General features: G+C 31.4%; 2 protein-coding genes across 6 annotated transcripts; both read right to left on the bottom strand.

The window, feature by feature from the left end:
- Window positions 1–229: 229 nt before the first annotated feature.
- LOC140829002 (SEC14 cytosolic factor-like) lies at window positions 230–3,498 on the bottom strand. 3 transcript variants are annotated; one of them, XM_073191931.1, is made up of 12 exons: window positions 3,161–3,498; window positions 2,912–3,042; window positions 2,772–2,800; window positions 2,281–2,364; window positions 2,137–2,190; window positions 1,948–2,025; window positions 1,794–1,847; window positions 1,599–1,658; window positions 1,418–1,513; window positions 1,205–1,306; window positions 941–1,021; window positions 230–849 (listed from the first exon to the last, which is right to left on the bottom strand). In XM_073191931.1, exons 2-12 carry the CDS (start codon window positions 2,964–2,966, stop codon window positions 532–534), a joined length of 1,011 nt encoding a protein of 336 aa, XP_073048032.1. In that variant the 5' UTR covers window positions 2,967–3,042; window positions 3,161–3,498; the 3' UTR covers window positions 230–531. The 3 variants fall into 3 exon arrangements, with proteins under 3 accessions (XP_073048032.1, XP_073048030.1, XP_073048029.1); XM_073191929.1 differs by having other exon boundaries at window positions 3,165–3,498; XM_073191928.1 differs by having other exon boundaries at window positions 3,226–3,498.
- Window positions 3,499–6,233: 2,735 nt separating this feature from the next.
- Window positions 6,234–10,381, bottom strand: LOC140829004 (phosphoglycolate phosphatase 2). Of its 3 annotated transcripts, none has more exons than XR_012117377.1 (12): window positions 10,147–10,381; window positions 9,918–9,985; window positions 9,271–9,363; window positions 9,121–9,192; window positions 8,625–8,696; window positions 8,442–8,501; window positions 8,309–8,361; window positions 7,966–8,063; window positions 7,794–7,893; window positions 7,122–7,225; window positions 6,881–7,037; window positions 6,234–6,362 (listed from the first exon to the last, which is right to left on the bottom strand). XR_012117377.1 is itself a non-coding variant. In XM_073191934.1 (11 exons), exons 1-11 carry the CDS (start codon window positions 10,262–10,264, stop codon window positions 6,934–6,936), a joined length of 942 nt encoding a protein of 313 aa, XP_073048035.1. In that variant the 5' UTR covers window positions 10,265–10,381; the 3' UTR covers window positions 6,750–6,933. The 3 variants fall into 3 exon arrangements, 1 of the variants encoding a protein (XP_073048035.1); XR_012117376.1 differs by having other exon boundaries at window positions 6,270–6,401; XM_073191934.1 differs by lacking the exon at window positions 6,234–6,362 and having other exon boundaries at window positions 6,750–7,037.
- Window positions 10,382–15,224: the final 4,843 nt, after the last annotated feature.

Below are 15,224 nucleotides of genomic sequence, written 5' to 3'. Positions count from 1 at the left end.
ATACAAGAAAAGAAACTATTCGAAAGATATATAATATATACATATAATTAAGTATGTTAATATTCTAAATAATCACTCGAATGGTGATAGATTTGCAGACTTAAGAGGGAAAAGTTCTTATTATCCTTTTCTTAAAGTTTTAAAAAATGTCGAAAGTCATATATCTGCTGTTTTGGTGGCGATAGTTTAAATCATATTTTAAGAAGATAATATCCTTGAATGATAGACATCATAAAATTGGTTTTATTTGTTTATTTCTACCCAAAAAAAAAAAAACTGTTCAAAATAAATTAAGTCGTCATCCGCATAATTTCAAATAGATCATAACTAGAAGCTCGCACATTTTTCCGCCGTATATAATAGTTGAACATTAATATAATTTGGAGCCCCACCGCTGCTCTTTATATCTATTAGACACAGCTTCAAGCTCATGATCCATCAATCATATAAGAACGACTTCACTTCATCTACAACATTCCCATAAATATACACTCCGATGAACTGCAAGCACCAGAGATGAAACGAAATTCTCTAGGACTTGTGATCGTGGATTCTCAGGTCCTTGATCGATTCAGGAGATCCACCTGCATCCTTCAGTTTCTCTAACTCGGATTCTAAAGTCTTGGCAATCACTCCTTCATCAGCATCCTCAGGCAGGGTAACATGCACTGATCCGTGTTTTATTGGCTTAGCGGGTTCAAGGATCAATGCTTGCTGCTTGATGTATGCATAGAGGAGTTGGTGAAAGGGATGATCCAAGGAATAGCAGTTCTCAGAGTAGGCATCTAAATGGTTTGAAGAACCTGATGTTTTTTGGCAGAAATGAGGGAGGGAGGAATAGTCCATTATCTGCAGAAGCATCATTGGGTTCGACATTACATGAGAGACCTGTTGGAGTTTGTGGTCGAGAAAGGAAGAAGTTCATCTAGAGATATATTACCTTCAGTAGTTCATCTTGTCCAGAACCAGACAATACATCGATTTTCCTTCTCGTTCTCTCCTGCAGAAGTGGTTTCACAACCTGATAACAAATGAAAGGTCATGACTAGAGGTGTAAGAGAGAATATGTTAGTCCACAGACTTTTTCAGTTTGGGCCATTTTGGATGATATTTTATTGATAATCAAAATAATTTAACTCAAACTAAGCCCGAACATAATTAGTAGTTATTCATCACTACTGAAACAATAAAAATGTGAACCGACCTTCCAACAAGCGGAGAAGACATAAGGGGCATTCACAATGTAGTAAGTTAATGTTTTCTCAGGATAGTTCAGGTCGTCGATGGAAGAAATTAAAGTCAAGATCTGAATGAGAACGCATTACGGTTATACAAGTAAATAATTTACAGATGAAGAATCCTTGCAGAACAATCTGTTATAACAAGCAGAACTACGAATCTCTTGCTGCATGTGTACCTTAATCTGGTTCAAAGCCGAGAGCCTCAAGCCAGTCATATCTAGAATCTTGATGCACTTGTTAACATGCTTCCCATACTTCTTCGTAGCGGCAGGCTAAGATAAAATGAGGCGAGTGAAAAATTATATAGAAGTCCAAATAGATGGAAATAATAGAAGAGAAGAACGGTTTTCTGCTCACCAGAATCACACGATCCCGATATTCGTTGATCTGAATGTGGGATTGTATATAATAATGCACCTGAAACGAAGATAAATATTCTCAGATCAACTAGATAATTGGTATCAAACCAATGCAAAAGAACCTTCAACGAAATATTTGGTCTCATTGTGACGCAGAGGTGATTTAGAATTCAAAGATAACAACAAAACTTACAGACGCCTGGTCGTACGTGCTCAGACCTGCTCCAATAGCAAAGACAGGGAGACCCTATTGATAAAAGGGCACCACTATTAGAAAGATCCCGAATTTTATATAAACACAAAAAATATAATTGACACAACTCATTCTAGCTCCATTAAATCCTCACCTCTTTTGAGTAACCGGACAGTCCTATGAGCTGTGAATCACGTATGGCTCTGTAAAGATCGACAGGAACAATGGGTTTCTGCAGTTAAAAGAGCGGAAGAGTAAAAAAAAATCTAAACACTAAACACTTCTATTGAATGAAAGTTTTTGTTACTATGTTAAGACTACATCTGTGCGATGTCCTACTTACACTTAACATATCATCGATATTGTTTTGCACTCGCCAGTTCAAGCAATCAACCAACTGAAATATCCAGTAACCCGTCGATCAGAAAATCCAATTTACTCCAACATGTAAAGATAACTGAAATTTTAAAAAGGTCAACACTCTAACCATCATATGAGCTTTTGGTACATTTCCTTCTCTAGCTTTAAGAAACCGTGTCAAAGTTTCATGAGGGTATCCTTGATGGACATTCTGCATATCAAATTGAACAGTCCGGATTCAAACATACAATCACAAAGGATTAACCATATATACCAACCAAACTTTGGTGCAACAAAATGGGAGCTAAAACTTATATTTTCATCTCTTTCATAATCAAGAACCGATAAATAAGTTATTCACGTAGTTTCAGCCAATTCTGACTATGCGTATGCATTGGCTCATCCAAAATTAGTTAACAAATCTAGAACAATATTTTTTAGTACATATTCCGTAATTTTAAGGGACGAGTTTCCAAACTCGTTCAATAGTGAAAGGTAGCCTCTGTGAAATTTATAAAGAACCGACAACAATTATGCCCATCAATTTCTCGATAAATACAAATGTATTACTGATAATATCATGACTACAGCTGATAAACAGGAATGAGAAAAAGAAACCTGGAATGTTCTTTTGAGTGATTCGTCAACTGCATAAAATACCAAATGAAAGGGAAAAGATCAATTAAAGAGAAGGTAAAACCAATATAAAGTAATGGGACCATGAAAGAAAGCTCAACAAAGAAGTCGTTTGAACAAACCTTCCTCCATTAATGCTTCAAATTCATTAATAGCTTCCTGGGAAACCACAGCCATTTTTGCTGAAACAAACAAAGACTATCCCACCACAACCGCAATTCGAAAGATCTAAGAAAATCCTAAACCGTACAACCTATGCATACAGCAAGAATCCAACCTTCACTTGCATGATCTAATAAAGGTAAGTGGGAAGAAAGAAGAACAGTAAAAAGAGAGCAAGACAAGTAAAGATTCGACTTTTATAAACATACATACAAATATATATACATATCCAATAAAAGATAGTGAAATTGGGTCAAGATTCAAGAAAGGCAACCTCCTACTTCCCTTGTTCGCTTTTTTTTGCTTTGCATCTTGTTAATCTTTCAGTAAAAGTAGATGGCTTTTAAGATTAAAAAAAAAAAAAAAAAAACAAGCAGGTGGCTTTAGAAATTTTCCATCAAAATCTAGATTCACTGCATCAATTTGCATTCATAATGTGTTGGCGGTGTCTTTTTTTTTTCTTTTTCTTTTCCCTTTTTTTAGCTGTTGGCGGTATCTTTCAAAGAAATGGCTATGGAGTGACGAATTGACAGGCTAGCTGCATCAATTAAATGCATTTGTATGGAAATTATTAGATGAACAAACTAAATGAATTAGACAATTCTTTATTTATTTCTCTAACAGCTTTCAAATCAATTGTATCCACACAAGTCCCCCGACACATATTTTTTCTAGAATACAAGAGACATGTCTCATTGATCTTTATCCGTGAGACGAGTCAATCCTATCGATATTCACCATCAAAGGTAATACTCTTAGCATAAAAGGTAATATTTTTTCATGTATGACCAAATAAGATATATGTCTCACAAAATACGACCCATGAGATCGTCTCACACAAATATTTACTATTTTCCATAAATCTACTAAAATCTATGCTATTTTATGAATAAAAAATTGTTATGAGATTATTTATAATCATATATCTCTATTAAATTTGGAGTAAAATTAAAAATTGATAGTGCAATCGATATTTCCGATTAATTTTTTAAGCTGTGTGGAAAAAATCGACTTCCATAATTAGGACGGAACTAGTATGATTTTACTATTACTCAAAAGCTAAGGCAAAATTCTTTACCCATGTGCTACAAATATTATTTGTAGTATAGAAATCAAATTGGTTTTGTCGTTGCCTAGCGTCATTTCCAAGAAAGCGAGAGAGTTGAAATTTACATAAAAGGGGTTGGCACAAAAACAAATAGGAGGCCATCCAACACATCTGAGATGTATTTTGGGACGTGAATTGCATTTTTCATCTAAAATTAATTTGAAACTCGATATTTTATAACTTTTATTTAAAAAATATAATTTTTAATAGCTATTTGACTTGGGATTTTTGAATGAAAAATAGATTGAACGAGTTAATTGGGTAGGAGAGATTATTCAATGATATATTCCGAGTATTATTTCCTTATGACATAGGTCAAATGTTAGTTTTTGGATCATTAATATATATGTCAATTTTCATAAAAATATGAGAAAATCATATGATCTAATAATATTAGAATAGGAGGGGAAGTACCCTCGACGTAATATAGATAAACCCATAATTTCAGTGCGGGTTGATTGTTTATTTTATTTTATTGATTTTCACTTTTTCATAGTTGTGTTTTTTTTTTCCAAAGTTATGAAGATATGAGAAAACGTTCAAAACAAAAACTCAAGACATTATACAATAGTTTAATAGGATGTATTTTGTCAGTTAATTTCACGAATATTTATTTGTGAGACGAGTCAATCATACTTTTATTTATAATAACAAATAATCTTTTTGACATAAAAAATTAATTTTTTTTTCCTTTACAGATGATCTAAATAAGAGACTTGACTTACAGAATTAATATGTTATACCTACTGATTTAAATATATAGTTCTTAAATTTTGCGGATGAAGGAGCCAAGATTCCCAATGGGCCTGTTTGGGTGAGGTGGCCTTTAATTTGTCTCCTATAAAAAAAAAAATTAAAAAGAAAACATAAAGCAACTTAAATACTAACGAGTAATGAGTGCACACCCACCCACACATGAATATAGCCCACGAATGCAATTCCTCATTTTTTTTTTTTTTTTCAATAGACGATATGAGGTAGTCTTGCCTTGCAATTTTGAGTAACATGATATTTTGAGTAACATGATGAAATACACTAACAAATAATATATATTAGTGTATCGACGCATGTATTGCGTGTTTGTACAATATTTTGCATAACTCATTTGATTTATATTTAAATGAGGATCATAATATAATTATAAAAAATAGTGAGGGACAATACTGTAATTTTGATATATGAATTAAAATAAATATAAAAAGAAAAGAATAAAAAATACCCAAATAAGAATTGAACTCACAATTATATGTCTTAAAAACAAAAATTCTATCCTCCAAATTACACATGGCTTGCATTAAGTTTTTAACAATTTATTAATATATATATAATTATTAAAACAGACCATGATATCAAAAGTTAGTTACTCTAAGTTACATGAGAAATTAATCATGTGAAAACGAAAGTTAGAAAAGTTTCAAAAAAATGAAAACAGACTCTTACAAGTTACAACCTTGGATATTTTAAAAATAATAATGAATCAAGTTTTTATTATTTTGCTGCTTAATTATCATCCCTCGAAGTCGAGTGAGGTCAAAAAATTACCCTTTCATCAAAATACTTCGTTATTGATATTAAAACTTATTATTATTAATGGTCATTGAAAGTAAATGTGAACTTAAGTTTCGTATTGAATAACATTATTACGCGTTCATAAATTTCCCATGCATGACGATGTCTAAGCAAACAAACATGACAAAAAATCGCGTGTATTTTTGCTATGAGACGAAGTACTATTGGAGACTACATGTGCCCAAACGATAAAATATTCGTTGTGTGCTACACTTCTTCTTTCTATTCTTTTAGACCAATTTCATTCGATCATTGTTATAGTAAGAAATAATTTATTTTATTTGTATATATCTCACGATTTTCAAAATTTTCATTTTCGCATAAGTCCCGAATTATCCTCAAGAACAATTCAATCCTTCCTTAAATGTATGTTGTAGTCGAAATAGTAGGAAACTATTATCAAATTCAGGATAATAGTTAGACAAAAGAAGCAACGTACAAAACAAATTAAAAAGCAGTTTGGTGGGTCATGCTGCAATAGTGTGAGGTTATGCTAGACATGGAGTAACATTTCTAAAACAAACATGTTCAATTGATCATATTGATGAATTTCATATATTTTTATTTTGAATTCAGATGATGAATCAAAACGTCCGGGGGGTAACATTGAGCGACCCTGCTGCAATACTTGAAAAATAAGAAACACACAAAAGTCCTAGCACCAACTTCAGAAAGCACATCTCGATGGGCACGTGGATTAATGAACTTTTAGGGGTAAGGTGACAGCTTGCCTGCTGGTATTGACGAGGATCTTTCGCATAAATAGCCATATGCTATACACATAAACACATGCATTATTTTCTATTTTCTGTAAAAGCAACAGCTTCTAAAAGAAAGGTACACATTCGGAAACCCAAAACTATCTTTTCTACTGACATCCGTGTCTTTTCACAAGAGGTGGGAGGTTTGCATTATAACATGCCAAAGAATATGTCAAAGAGGCGAGTGTCAAATATATGAAGTAATGGGGGGTGAAGGCAAATTAACTAAAAAATTGTGCTTAAGAATTATGAATTGGACAATTAACGGCTTATATGGAATAATAATGTTTTTTAAATAATAAAGTGGTAAAAAATTATCAAACAGATTTCTTGTATTTAGCAAAAAAAGGGAATAAAATATGAAGAAAAGGGCCGTACAAACAGACCCTTGAATGCTAGTGTTTGTAATCACGGAACAGCTGAAACCAGAGTTAAAAAACAATCTTAATTAAAGGAAATAAATTTTTAGAATTGGAATTATCATCAGTTACCGGAAGTTCGATAGATAGAATGGCTGCCTATAGTTTACTTAGGCAGGAATAAATCATTGATCATCCAATAATGCAATGATATCCGACACCGTACTCGTGTAATATTCGGGCCAAATATAATTTGATGGGTCTTCAAGGGTTGCCATATTTGTCACGCCTGCAAAATCAAGTCACAAATGATATGCAGCAGCAGCAAAATAATAATCTTTTCATAAAGAAATTAGATAGATTTCAATTCAACCTGAAAGGACAAGTAGAGTTCTACAACCAGCATTCTGTCCAAATAAAATATCAGTGTCAAGTCTGTCCCCAACCATACACATTCTTGAAGTAGGGATGTTAAATCTGCGCCACGAGATAAAGATGTTAAGGTGTTAAAGCGCTCTGAGTTGCATACCTACTAGTGCTAAACTCTTGAAAGAATGATGATAAATAACCGATTGAGTGGTAAAGCATTTGTCTACATCAAATTCAGATTTAAGCTTTACAGGATATTACACTTAGAAAACTAGTCCACTAAATTAAAAAATCTCTTAAAGTCAAGTAACACACCACAATTTAGATGCGAGACTTGCAACATGAAGCACTTTGTGAGATGAAGATGCCCGCTTCAGCTTATAGTGGACAATGCCCACTTTTTTGTCGCATGCATCTTAATCAAAACCATATATTGGCATATCAAAATTATCATTATTGTCCACATGATAGCTTCTCCAAATTAGCCCCCGCCCCCTCCACGGGTGAAAGTTGGTCTTTGATAAGAGCGTCAATGTTATTAGCACTCAGGTTTAACAGACGAGTTTAATCCAATAGACTGGTTTCTTATGTGGGCAAGGGCCTAAAAACTTAAACATTACTCAAAAATCTCCATATTGATATGGGCCTGGACTCGGTGATTTGAAAATAGACTTACTTCTGAAGTAAAAAGTCCATCATAAAGGTTGATGGTTTTCCGACAACAATAGGCTCTCTTTGTGTCGCGCCACATACTGCAGCAACCATGCATCCCGCACCTAAACTCGAGAAAATGTTAACTTCTAAAGTCTCTTATTAATGGTGAGGTTAACCGAAAAGAAAAAACTTACCAGGCCATTCTTGCAGATCAGTAAGATGGCCAACTGCGTCTCGATTTGTAGCAATAAATAGACACCCTGGATTCTCGCGTATGCAAAGAGTTCCATATCTTTAGATGAGTAAAATTAGATGCTTTAGATAAATTGACTGAGCAAGCCCTAAAATGGCTCTACAATATAAAAGCATGGATAAATTGACTGAGCAAGCCCCATCGTGGCTATACAGTAGAAAAGCAAACTTAGGGTAGACTTATATTGTATGGTGTGATTATAAATAATACTATTGTAGCATATTGACGATATCTGCAGATGATTTAATCAAGTTTAAAAAAACATCAAGGAAAGTGAGACTTACTGTAGCTTGTAATAATTTATATACTGGTCAAGTCCAACCACCACAGCTCCTACCTGGAATTGGAACTAGCAATTTTGAATCACATAACAGCATAGGAAGATACAATGCTGGGTAAGTTGTTATTAAATTTTACACTCTTGTCGTGGTCAAACAGAAAGTTTGGTCTCAACTGGACAGCCTTCTTCCCATCTTCCTGCAAAATGTAAAGCTAGTTATTCTTCTAAATTCAATATAAGTAGAATAATATTCAGTTGACTCAAAGAAAATGGTTAGAGATGAAATAAGAATCTTAAGATAGAAACAAAAGGACGTTTACAGGGCCACCAAGACTGGTAAATCCAGCAAGCTCCAGTTCCTCAGATATGCCTTCTTCACCAATTACATAAACCTGCAAACCCCAATGCTATGAGGCCCTGATAACGATGACATGAAGCAAAAGAAATTTGGAGTATTTAAGATTTTTTCCAGTAAAGCATAAAATATCCAAGAGAACAAGTTCCTACGCAGGAGTTATGTTCTTTCTCTTAAATCTTTTCTGCTATCTCTATCTAAAAGCAGATCGTATGACTTATTTTGATCAGTCCCTTTCATATGAAGATGTATAACTAACGAGAGGATTTATAAATCAGTGCAGAAGATTGCATGTTATATGAGATGATCCTCATGTTAGTTGAGGACAAAACGGTTCTGGTTTTGATTAACATAAATCTTTGGCTTGAATCTTCCTCGTGACAAATCTTCTCATGCACCAGAAAATCTTGCTGCCTAAAGAATATGCGGCAGGACAGATAATAAGTGAGATGAGACCAGACCTTCTTATCTTTAGGAAACGAATTGACCTTCAGGTACATGGCAGCAGCAAAAGATGAGGAAAATATCTCATCCTGAAACCAGTATGGGACTCAGTAATATTTACGAAAATACATACTGCATTTATAAGAAGACTGGTCCATGTAACAAACCTCAGTAATGGAAATTCCAAGGGAATTGAACTTCTTTGCATATTGCCTTCTAGACTTGGTTGAATTGTTCGTCACAAACACTAGCTTCTTTCCCTGCAAGGTACATTTACGATAATGTCATAAGACTGAACTTAGAAAATGAGAATAAACAAGGAGTTAAGACGAGCAATAATATTTATCAAAGCCAGATACCAAAATAGGGGTTGAGGGCGAAAATCACATTTTTAACTATATTAAACATTAGAACACATTTGCATGCGGCACTTGGTTTAAGGATCGAGCAAATGTATGTAGACATCACACATGCAAACGTATGAAGACATCACACATTATCATCCAAAACTGTGCTAGTAATATCATCATAGCAAGGAAGAACTGTTGATACAGGTTGTAGCATCATAAAAGATTTGAAAATGAGTGACATGAGTCTCCTGCTTAATTGTCACGATAATGTACTGCCCAAAAACACAATGCAACCAACAACACAGAAATTGGAAGAAAAAAACAAAAAACAAACCTGCGTTAAAATCACACCACCAACAGAAATGCAGAACCAACACACAATTCAGAACATTATTTAAAAGGTGCACATGAATAGCATTATTTACAGCCAAAAGCAATTGATAAGAAGCGAAAGATTAAATAACCATTGATCTAAGAGTTTCTAGAGTTTCCGGAACGCCCTCGATTAAAGCATCTCCCTTCCATATCACACCTGAAATATCGAAATCGTGGGCTAAAGAAAATCCATCATAATTTTGAAAAAAAAAAACACACAAATTAATACACTCTCAGAGGCCAGAGCTCAGTTACTAATGAAATGTCAATTATGTTCTACTGATAAGTTTTGAGAAATTGTGTATGTTACGTACGGACCATCGCAATCAAAGAGAAAAGCATCGACGGAATCGACGAGGTCTCTGGTATTCGGAGGCGATAGAATCTGACAAATCGTCTTCTCTTTCGCGATTGGTTTCGAGTTCTCTCCGTCCATCGCTGCCGCCGGGCAGTGGAGAAGGGGGAGCAGCACGTGAGGAAATAGTCAAATAGACGTTAAGGTCAACAGTCGATTTCCACGTCTTTCTTTTCTTTTCATATTTTTTACTCATATTGATTTCCACGATCATATGATCTATTTAGTCCTTATTACATTATTCACTATTGGCCTATATATTTACTTGAATTTATATTTATAATAAAATTAATATGAGTAGATTTCTTATAAGACGGTATCATGAATATTTATCAATGAGACGGGTCAACCCTATCGATATTCACAATAAAAAGTATTACTCTTAACATAAAATGTAATATTTTTTCATGGATGACATAAGTAAGAGATATGTCTCAAAAATATGACCCGCGAGATCGTCTTACACAATTTTTTGTCAATTAATATATCTGGAGTTGTGTTTGAGATTTATTTTATATAATTTATTTATGAAACGGTCTCAACTGAGTTTCTGTATAAATAAAATATATTTATATATCATAAAATTTTGAATATTATTTTATTTTTTCGATGTTACAAGTTAACTAGATATATTTTTTTAAAAAAATAATATATAATATAATAATAAAAACAAACACTTTAATAGATATTTGTTATGTTCCTCTCGAAAAAAAAATATGAAAGAAACCCCCCTCTCGAATTAAATGAGGCTGGTTATTCCTATAATATTTTTTAAAAATAGTAATTTTCCAAATTTGAATTATTTAAAAGTTTTATTTTTGAAAACATTTAAATTTTTTAACTTAGAATACAATATAGATTAAATTGCATGAATTGGCTTGATTAAAGAGATTATCAAGTTATTTCAAATATGAAAATATTAGATGGAGAAATTTAGTACAATAATTTAAGTTATGCAAATCATGCCATAAATTATTGTCTTAAATTTTCCAAAACAAATTATGTATCTCATCATACTTTTCTTTAAATTACTATGTAATGTTTTATATTACGAAAAATAATTTATTAATTTTTAGTTGTTCAATTTGGTTTCAGTTATTTTTATTCTAAATAAAACTTGTTGTTTTTAGATTTTTAGTAGATCTTTCATTGAGATTTATTCGTGAGATGACAATTCAGCTCATATTTATAATAATGACTAATATTTTGATATAAAAAATAAATATTTTTCTGTGACTGCCCCAAATATGAGATATATATAATAAATTAACTTATGAGATCATCTTATAAAAATTTGTGTTAAATTTTTTTACAATTTGGTCATTTCGAATGCCAACTTGATTTTTACTATAGTTCAATCGGATTTGGAAAAAACTTGATCGATATTAATTATGTAAGTTCTTGTAATTTAATATCTAAAATGCAAGTATTAAAACTTTAAAAATCACATGATCGAGCACTATCGTATTACCAAAATCAATAATTGATTGTAACAATACAATTTAATTTTTTATATCATACAGTAGTCCAATGCCACAGTTCAATCATTTCATAACAAAAACAATTATTGCACCAAAAAAATTACTCTCAAATTTAATACTCTTTGTAAAGCAAACATATAAATGTGATACAAATTGTAGGATTTTACAGTTGTCACTTCACCAAAAATTATAATTGATGATAATATCATAATTCAAACATTTTAAACGGCATAAATTACAATAATCTAAGTGGGTTCGATCACTATATTAACAGAAATAATTGTTATATACACACCATAAATATTTTCAAAAATAATAAAAGCTTTTAAGTAATAATAACTCGGATAATTACTTAAAACTATTGATTTAGCAAACCAACAAAAATAAGAAGAAGAGCATTCTGCATTTATTTTGAGAATGCGAGGTTTGACGTGATTAAATTTAAGAACGCGATGTTCCAAATAGAGATTTCAATTTGAGTTTGATATGTTGGATAGCCACAAAGGATTGGCCTGTTTAAGTTGTGGGTTGGCTCACGGACCATTCACCAAAAAAATATGGAAATTATTGATGATGAAGAAGAAAAAAAAAATGAAAATGAAACAAAATGATATAATGGTTTACTTTTAGAGTAGATATTTTGTGAGACGGTCTCACGAATTTTTATCTGTGAGACAGATCAACCCTATCGATATTCACAATAAAAAGTAATGTTTTAGCATAAAAAATAATAATTTTCCACAGATGATCTAAATAAGTTATATGTCTATATATATATATATATATATATATATATATATATATATATATATATCATTTATTAGGGTTTCGTACTGTCGTTGATTGATAAATTACATGAATTAGATAAAAAATTGTATGAGACGGTCTTACATGTCGTATTTTGTGAGACAGATATCTTATTTTGGTCATCCATGAAAAAACATTAATTTTCATGCTAAAAATATTACTTTTTATTGTGAATATCGATAGGTTTGACCCGTCTCACAGATAAAGATTCATGAGATTGTCTCATAAGAGAACTATTCCATGAATTATTTATATTATTTAGAGTGGTCTATGTATGATTAATGAATTTTGAAAGATTTATGGTCGTCTTAAATAATAGATTTATATTCATCTTATATATTAATGGACGCCGCACATGTGTTATTTGTGTTAAATAAGAAGTTTAATTGAAAATTCCGTGTATTTTTTAAAGCAACAGATGATATTTGATTATGGAATTGAGTGGAAGTAAACAACTTTGTATATGCGTCTCTTGCTTATTTATACCTACTAGTGATTCTTTGCTTGTTTTTTTTTTTTTTTTTTGTTAATTTTTATTTAATTATTTCTATATAAAAAAATTATAATAAGAATGATATAATAATTTAAAATTCAAAAGTTTGGATAAAGATTTAAGAAAATATTTTACTAAATTTAAAAAATTATAGATTAGATACCATAGTGATTATTTTTTTATTAAACAAAAATAGATTATTTTTAAATTTTAAAGTAGTATCGTTTGTATTTAAAAAATCACAATGACGTCAAAGTTAGTTACTCTATGTGGTTCAAATTAACAATATAGTAAGTCTATATGTAACTCAACCAACAACCGACGTTTACATAGATGTCCACCATATAACTTCATCGTATCAAAAGTATCTTTCAATATATATCTTTCTATCAATGTAAGATTCTGGGTTTTGATTTTTTATTATCTTGAAGGGTATCAGGACATTATTCTCATTCATAACGTTTAGCATATGTTTATTTCTTATACTGTTCTTATATACTGTAATATGATAATACATAACTTTCCGAAAAATTTTCTTTATTGTTTTTTTAAATAATTTGTCTCAGGGATTCAAATCAATTATATCAGCAACCTAAACGTGTTAAATTTAATTTTTTAAAATGATTTCTTAAGAAATATAATAAAGCCAAAATTTAATGTTTTACGCGAGATAATTAAAGTCGTACCAGTCTGTTCAAAACCATAATTCAAGTCTTTATTAAAATTAATTGCGCGCAATTCTAAAAGTTGACAACAATAAAAAGAGAGTCAAAAATCAAACAAAGCTGCGAATTTCCTCACAGTCTACTATTCTAGTGGTTTTGCCACCAACCCATATCTTATTGACACGTGTTCCATCCTTATTGGCTTTCGATGGAATGAGGATATCCTGCAGTCTATATCAATTTCCATATTTACCCTCGATCGAAAGGTCTCCATTTTCCCTCACTTTCGAGGCTTTGTGCACGTTCAATCGATTAAAAGAAGGCAAAAATTTGTGTGATATTTTTGGATCGTATTTTATGAGACAGATCTTTTATTTGATTTATCTATGAAAAAATATTATTTTTTATGTTAAAAGTATTACTTTTATTACGAATATCGGTAGGGTTAACTGACTTAACTCGTCTCAAAGATAAAGATTCGTGAGGCCGTCTCTCAAGAAATTTATTCATAAAGTAATGATATCGATTCTTTATATTAGTTATTCTGACTTAAAAGTTTGTAATTAAGATTTTAGGGGTTCGGGTACAGGTATAGGTATGTCGGATCTTATAGGACTTTTACCCAACTCATGTTCGTTAGACAGAAAAATTTAATACTCGTTTCCTACTCGAGACCTATATTTCCTACGCATATCCACTTTAAACATGATTTGTCCGGGTCGGATACGAGTTAGACATAAACCCGGCCCATTACCATCTCTTCATTAACTTTATTTTTTCAGGGATAAATTTCATTTATTTTTGGTGAAGGAACAATCGACAATCATAATGTAATTATAATATTTTAAATTATTTGATTTGAAATCTTAAATTTTAATTAATTAATGATACAATGAAATTCAAAACAAATATTCAGCATAACAGTGAGATCAAATTTAAATAATGGACAATACTGAATCGAGAGCTAACGTGTTTAAATGAGTTTTATACTTTTATTAGATATAAATTAATAATTTAATTAGTTCATTATTATAAATTTTGCGATAATGTTTTTAATTTAAACATTTAATTTCAAAAATACCACTAAAGTCTCTCTTTTAATACATGGTGTGGATAAATATGTAAACATAAAATATAATTTTTTTATGAAATTACACAAACAATAGAGTCAAAGTAGTTTTTTTTGCTCTTTCTGACGTGAAAGAGAAAAAAATCTTTTATTTTAAATTTCTTTTGTTAACTCTTTCATACTTTAAATTAAATAAAACAAAAATATAATAAAAATTCAATATTCTTTTTTTTTGTTTTGGGTCATTGTTCTAGTTTTTAGTTTTAATCAATGTACGTGAAATTTGGATTTTTTATAAAACGTGAAGAGTAGGTCTCATGTGAGACCGTCTCACGGATCTTAATCCATGAGACGGGTCAACCCTACCCATATTCACAATAAAAAGTAATACTCTTAGCATAATAAGTAATACTTTTTCATGGATTACCCAAATAAGAGATCCGTCTCACAAATATAACCCGTGAGACCGTCTCACACAAGTTTTTGCCAAACGTGAACGGTGGAGTTTTACAAACGGCAGACGTTA

This window comes from Primulina eburnea, chromosome 4, assembly GCF_022965805.1.
Source record: "Primulina eburnea isolate SZY01 chromosome 4, ASM2296580v1, whole genome shotgun sequence".
NCBI classification, from domain to species: Eukaryota; Viridiplantae; Streptophyta; class Magnoliopsida; order Lamiales; family Gesneriaceae; genus Primulina; species Primulina eburnea.
The sequence above is the reverse complement of the archived record's forward strand: the minus strand, read 5'-3'. Positions and strand labels throughout refer to the sequence as shown.

Bases quoted from the DNA above. Each gene is read 5' to 3' on its own strand.
- LOC140829002 (XM_073191931.1), bottom strand. From the start codon at position 2,966: ATGGCTGTGGTTTCCCAGGAAGCTATTAATGAATTTGAAGCATTAATG. The intron at 2,801-2,911 runs GTTTGTTCAAAC...TATTTTATGCAG, and splicing joins TGAAGCATTAATGGAGGAAG to TTGACGAATCACTCAAAAGA. The intron at 2,191-2,280 runs GTTAGAGTGTTG...TGGATATTTCAG, and splicing joins TACCAAAAGCTCATATGATG to TTGGTTGATTGCTTGAACTG.
- LOC140829004 (XM_073191934.1), bottom strand. From the start codon at position 10,264: ATGGACGGAGAGAACTCGAAACCAATCGCGAAAGAGAAGACGATTTGT. The intron at 8,697-9,120 runs GTCTGGTCTCAT...TGGGGTTTGCAG, and splicing joins CGTTTCCTAAAGATAAGAAG to GTTTATGTAATTGGTGAAGA. The intron at 8,064-8,308 runs GTAAGTCTCACT...ACTCATCTAAAG, and splicing joins ATAAATTATTACAAGCTACA to ATATGGAACTCTTTGCATAC.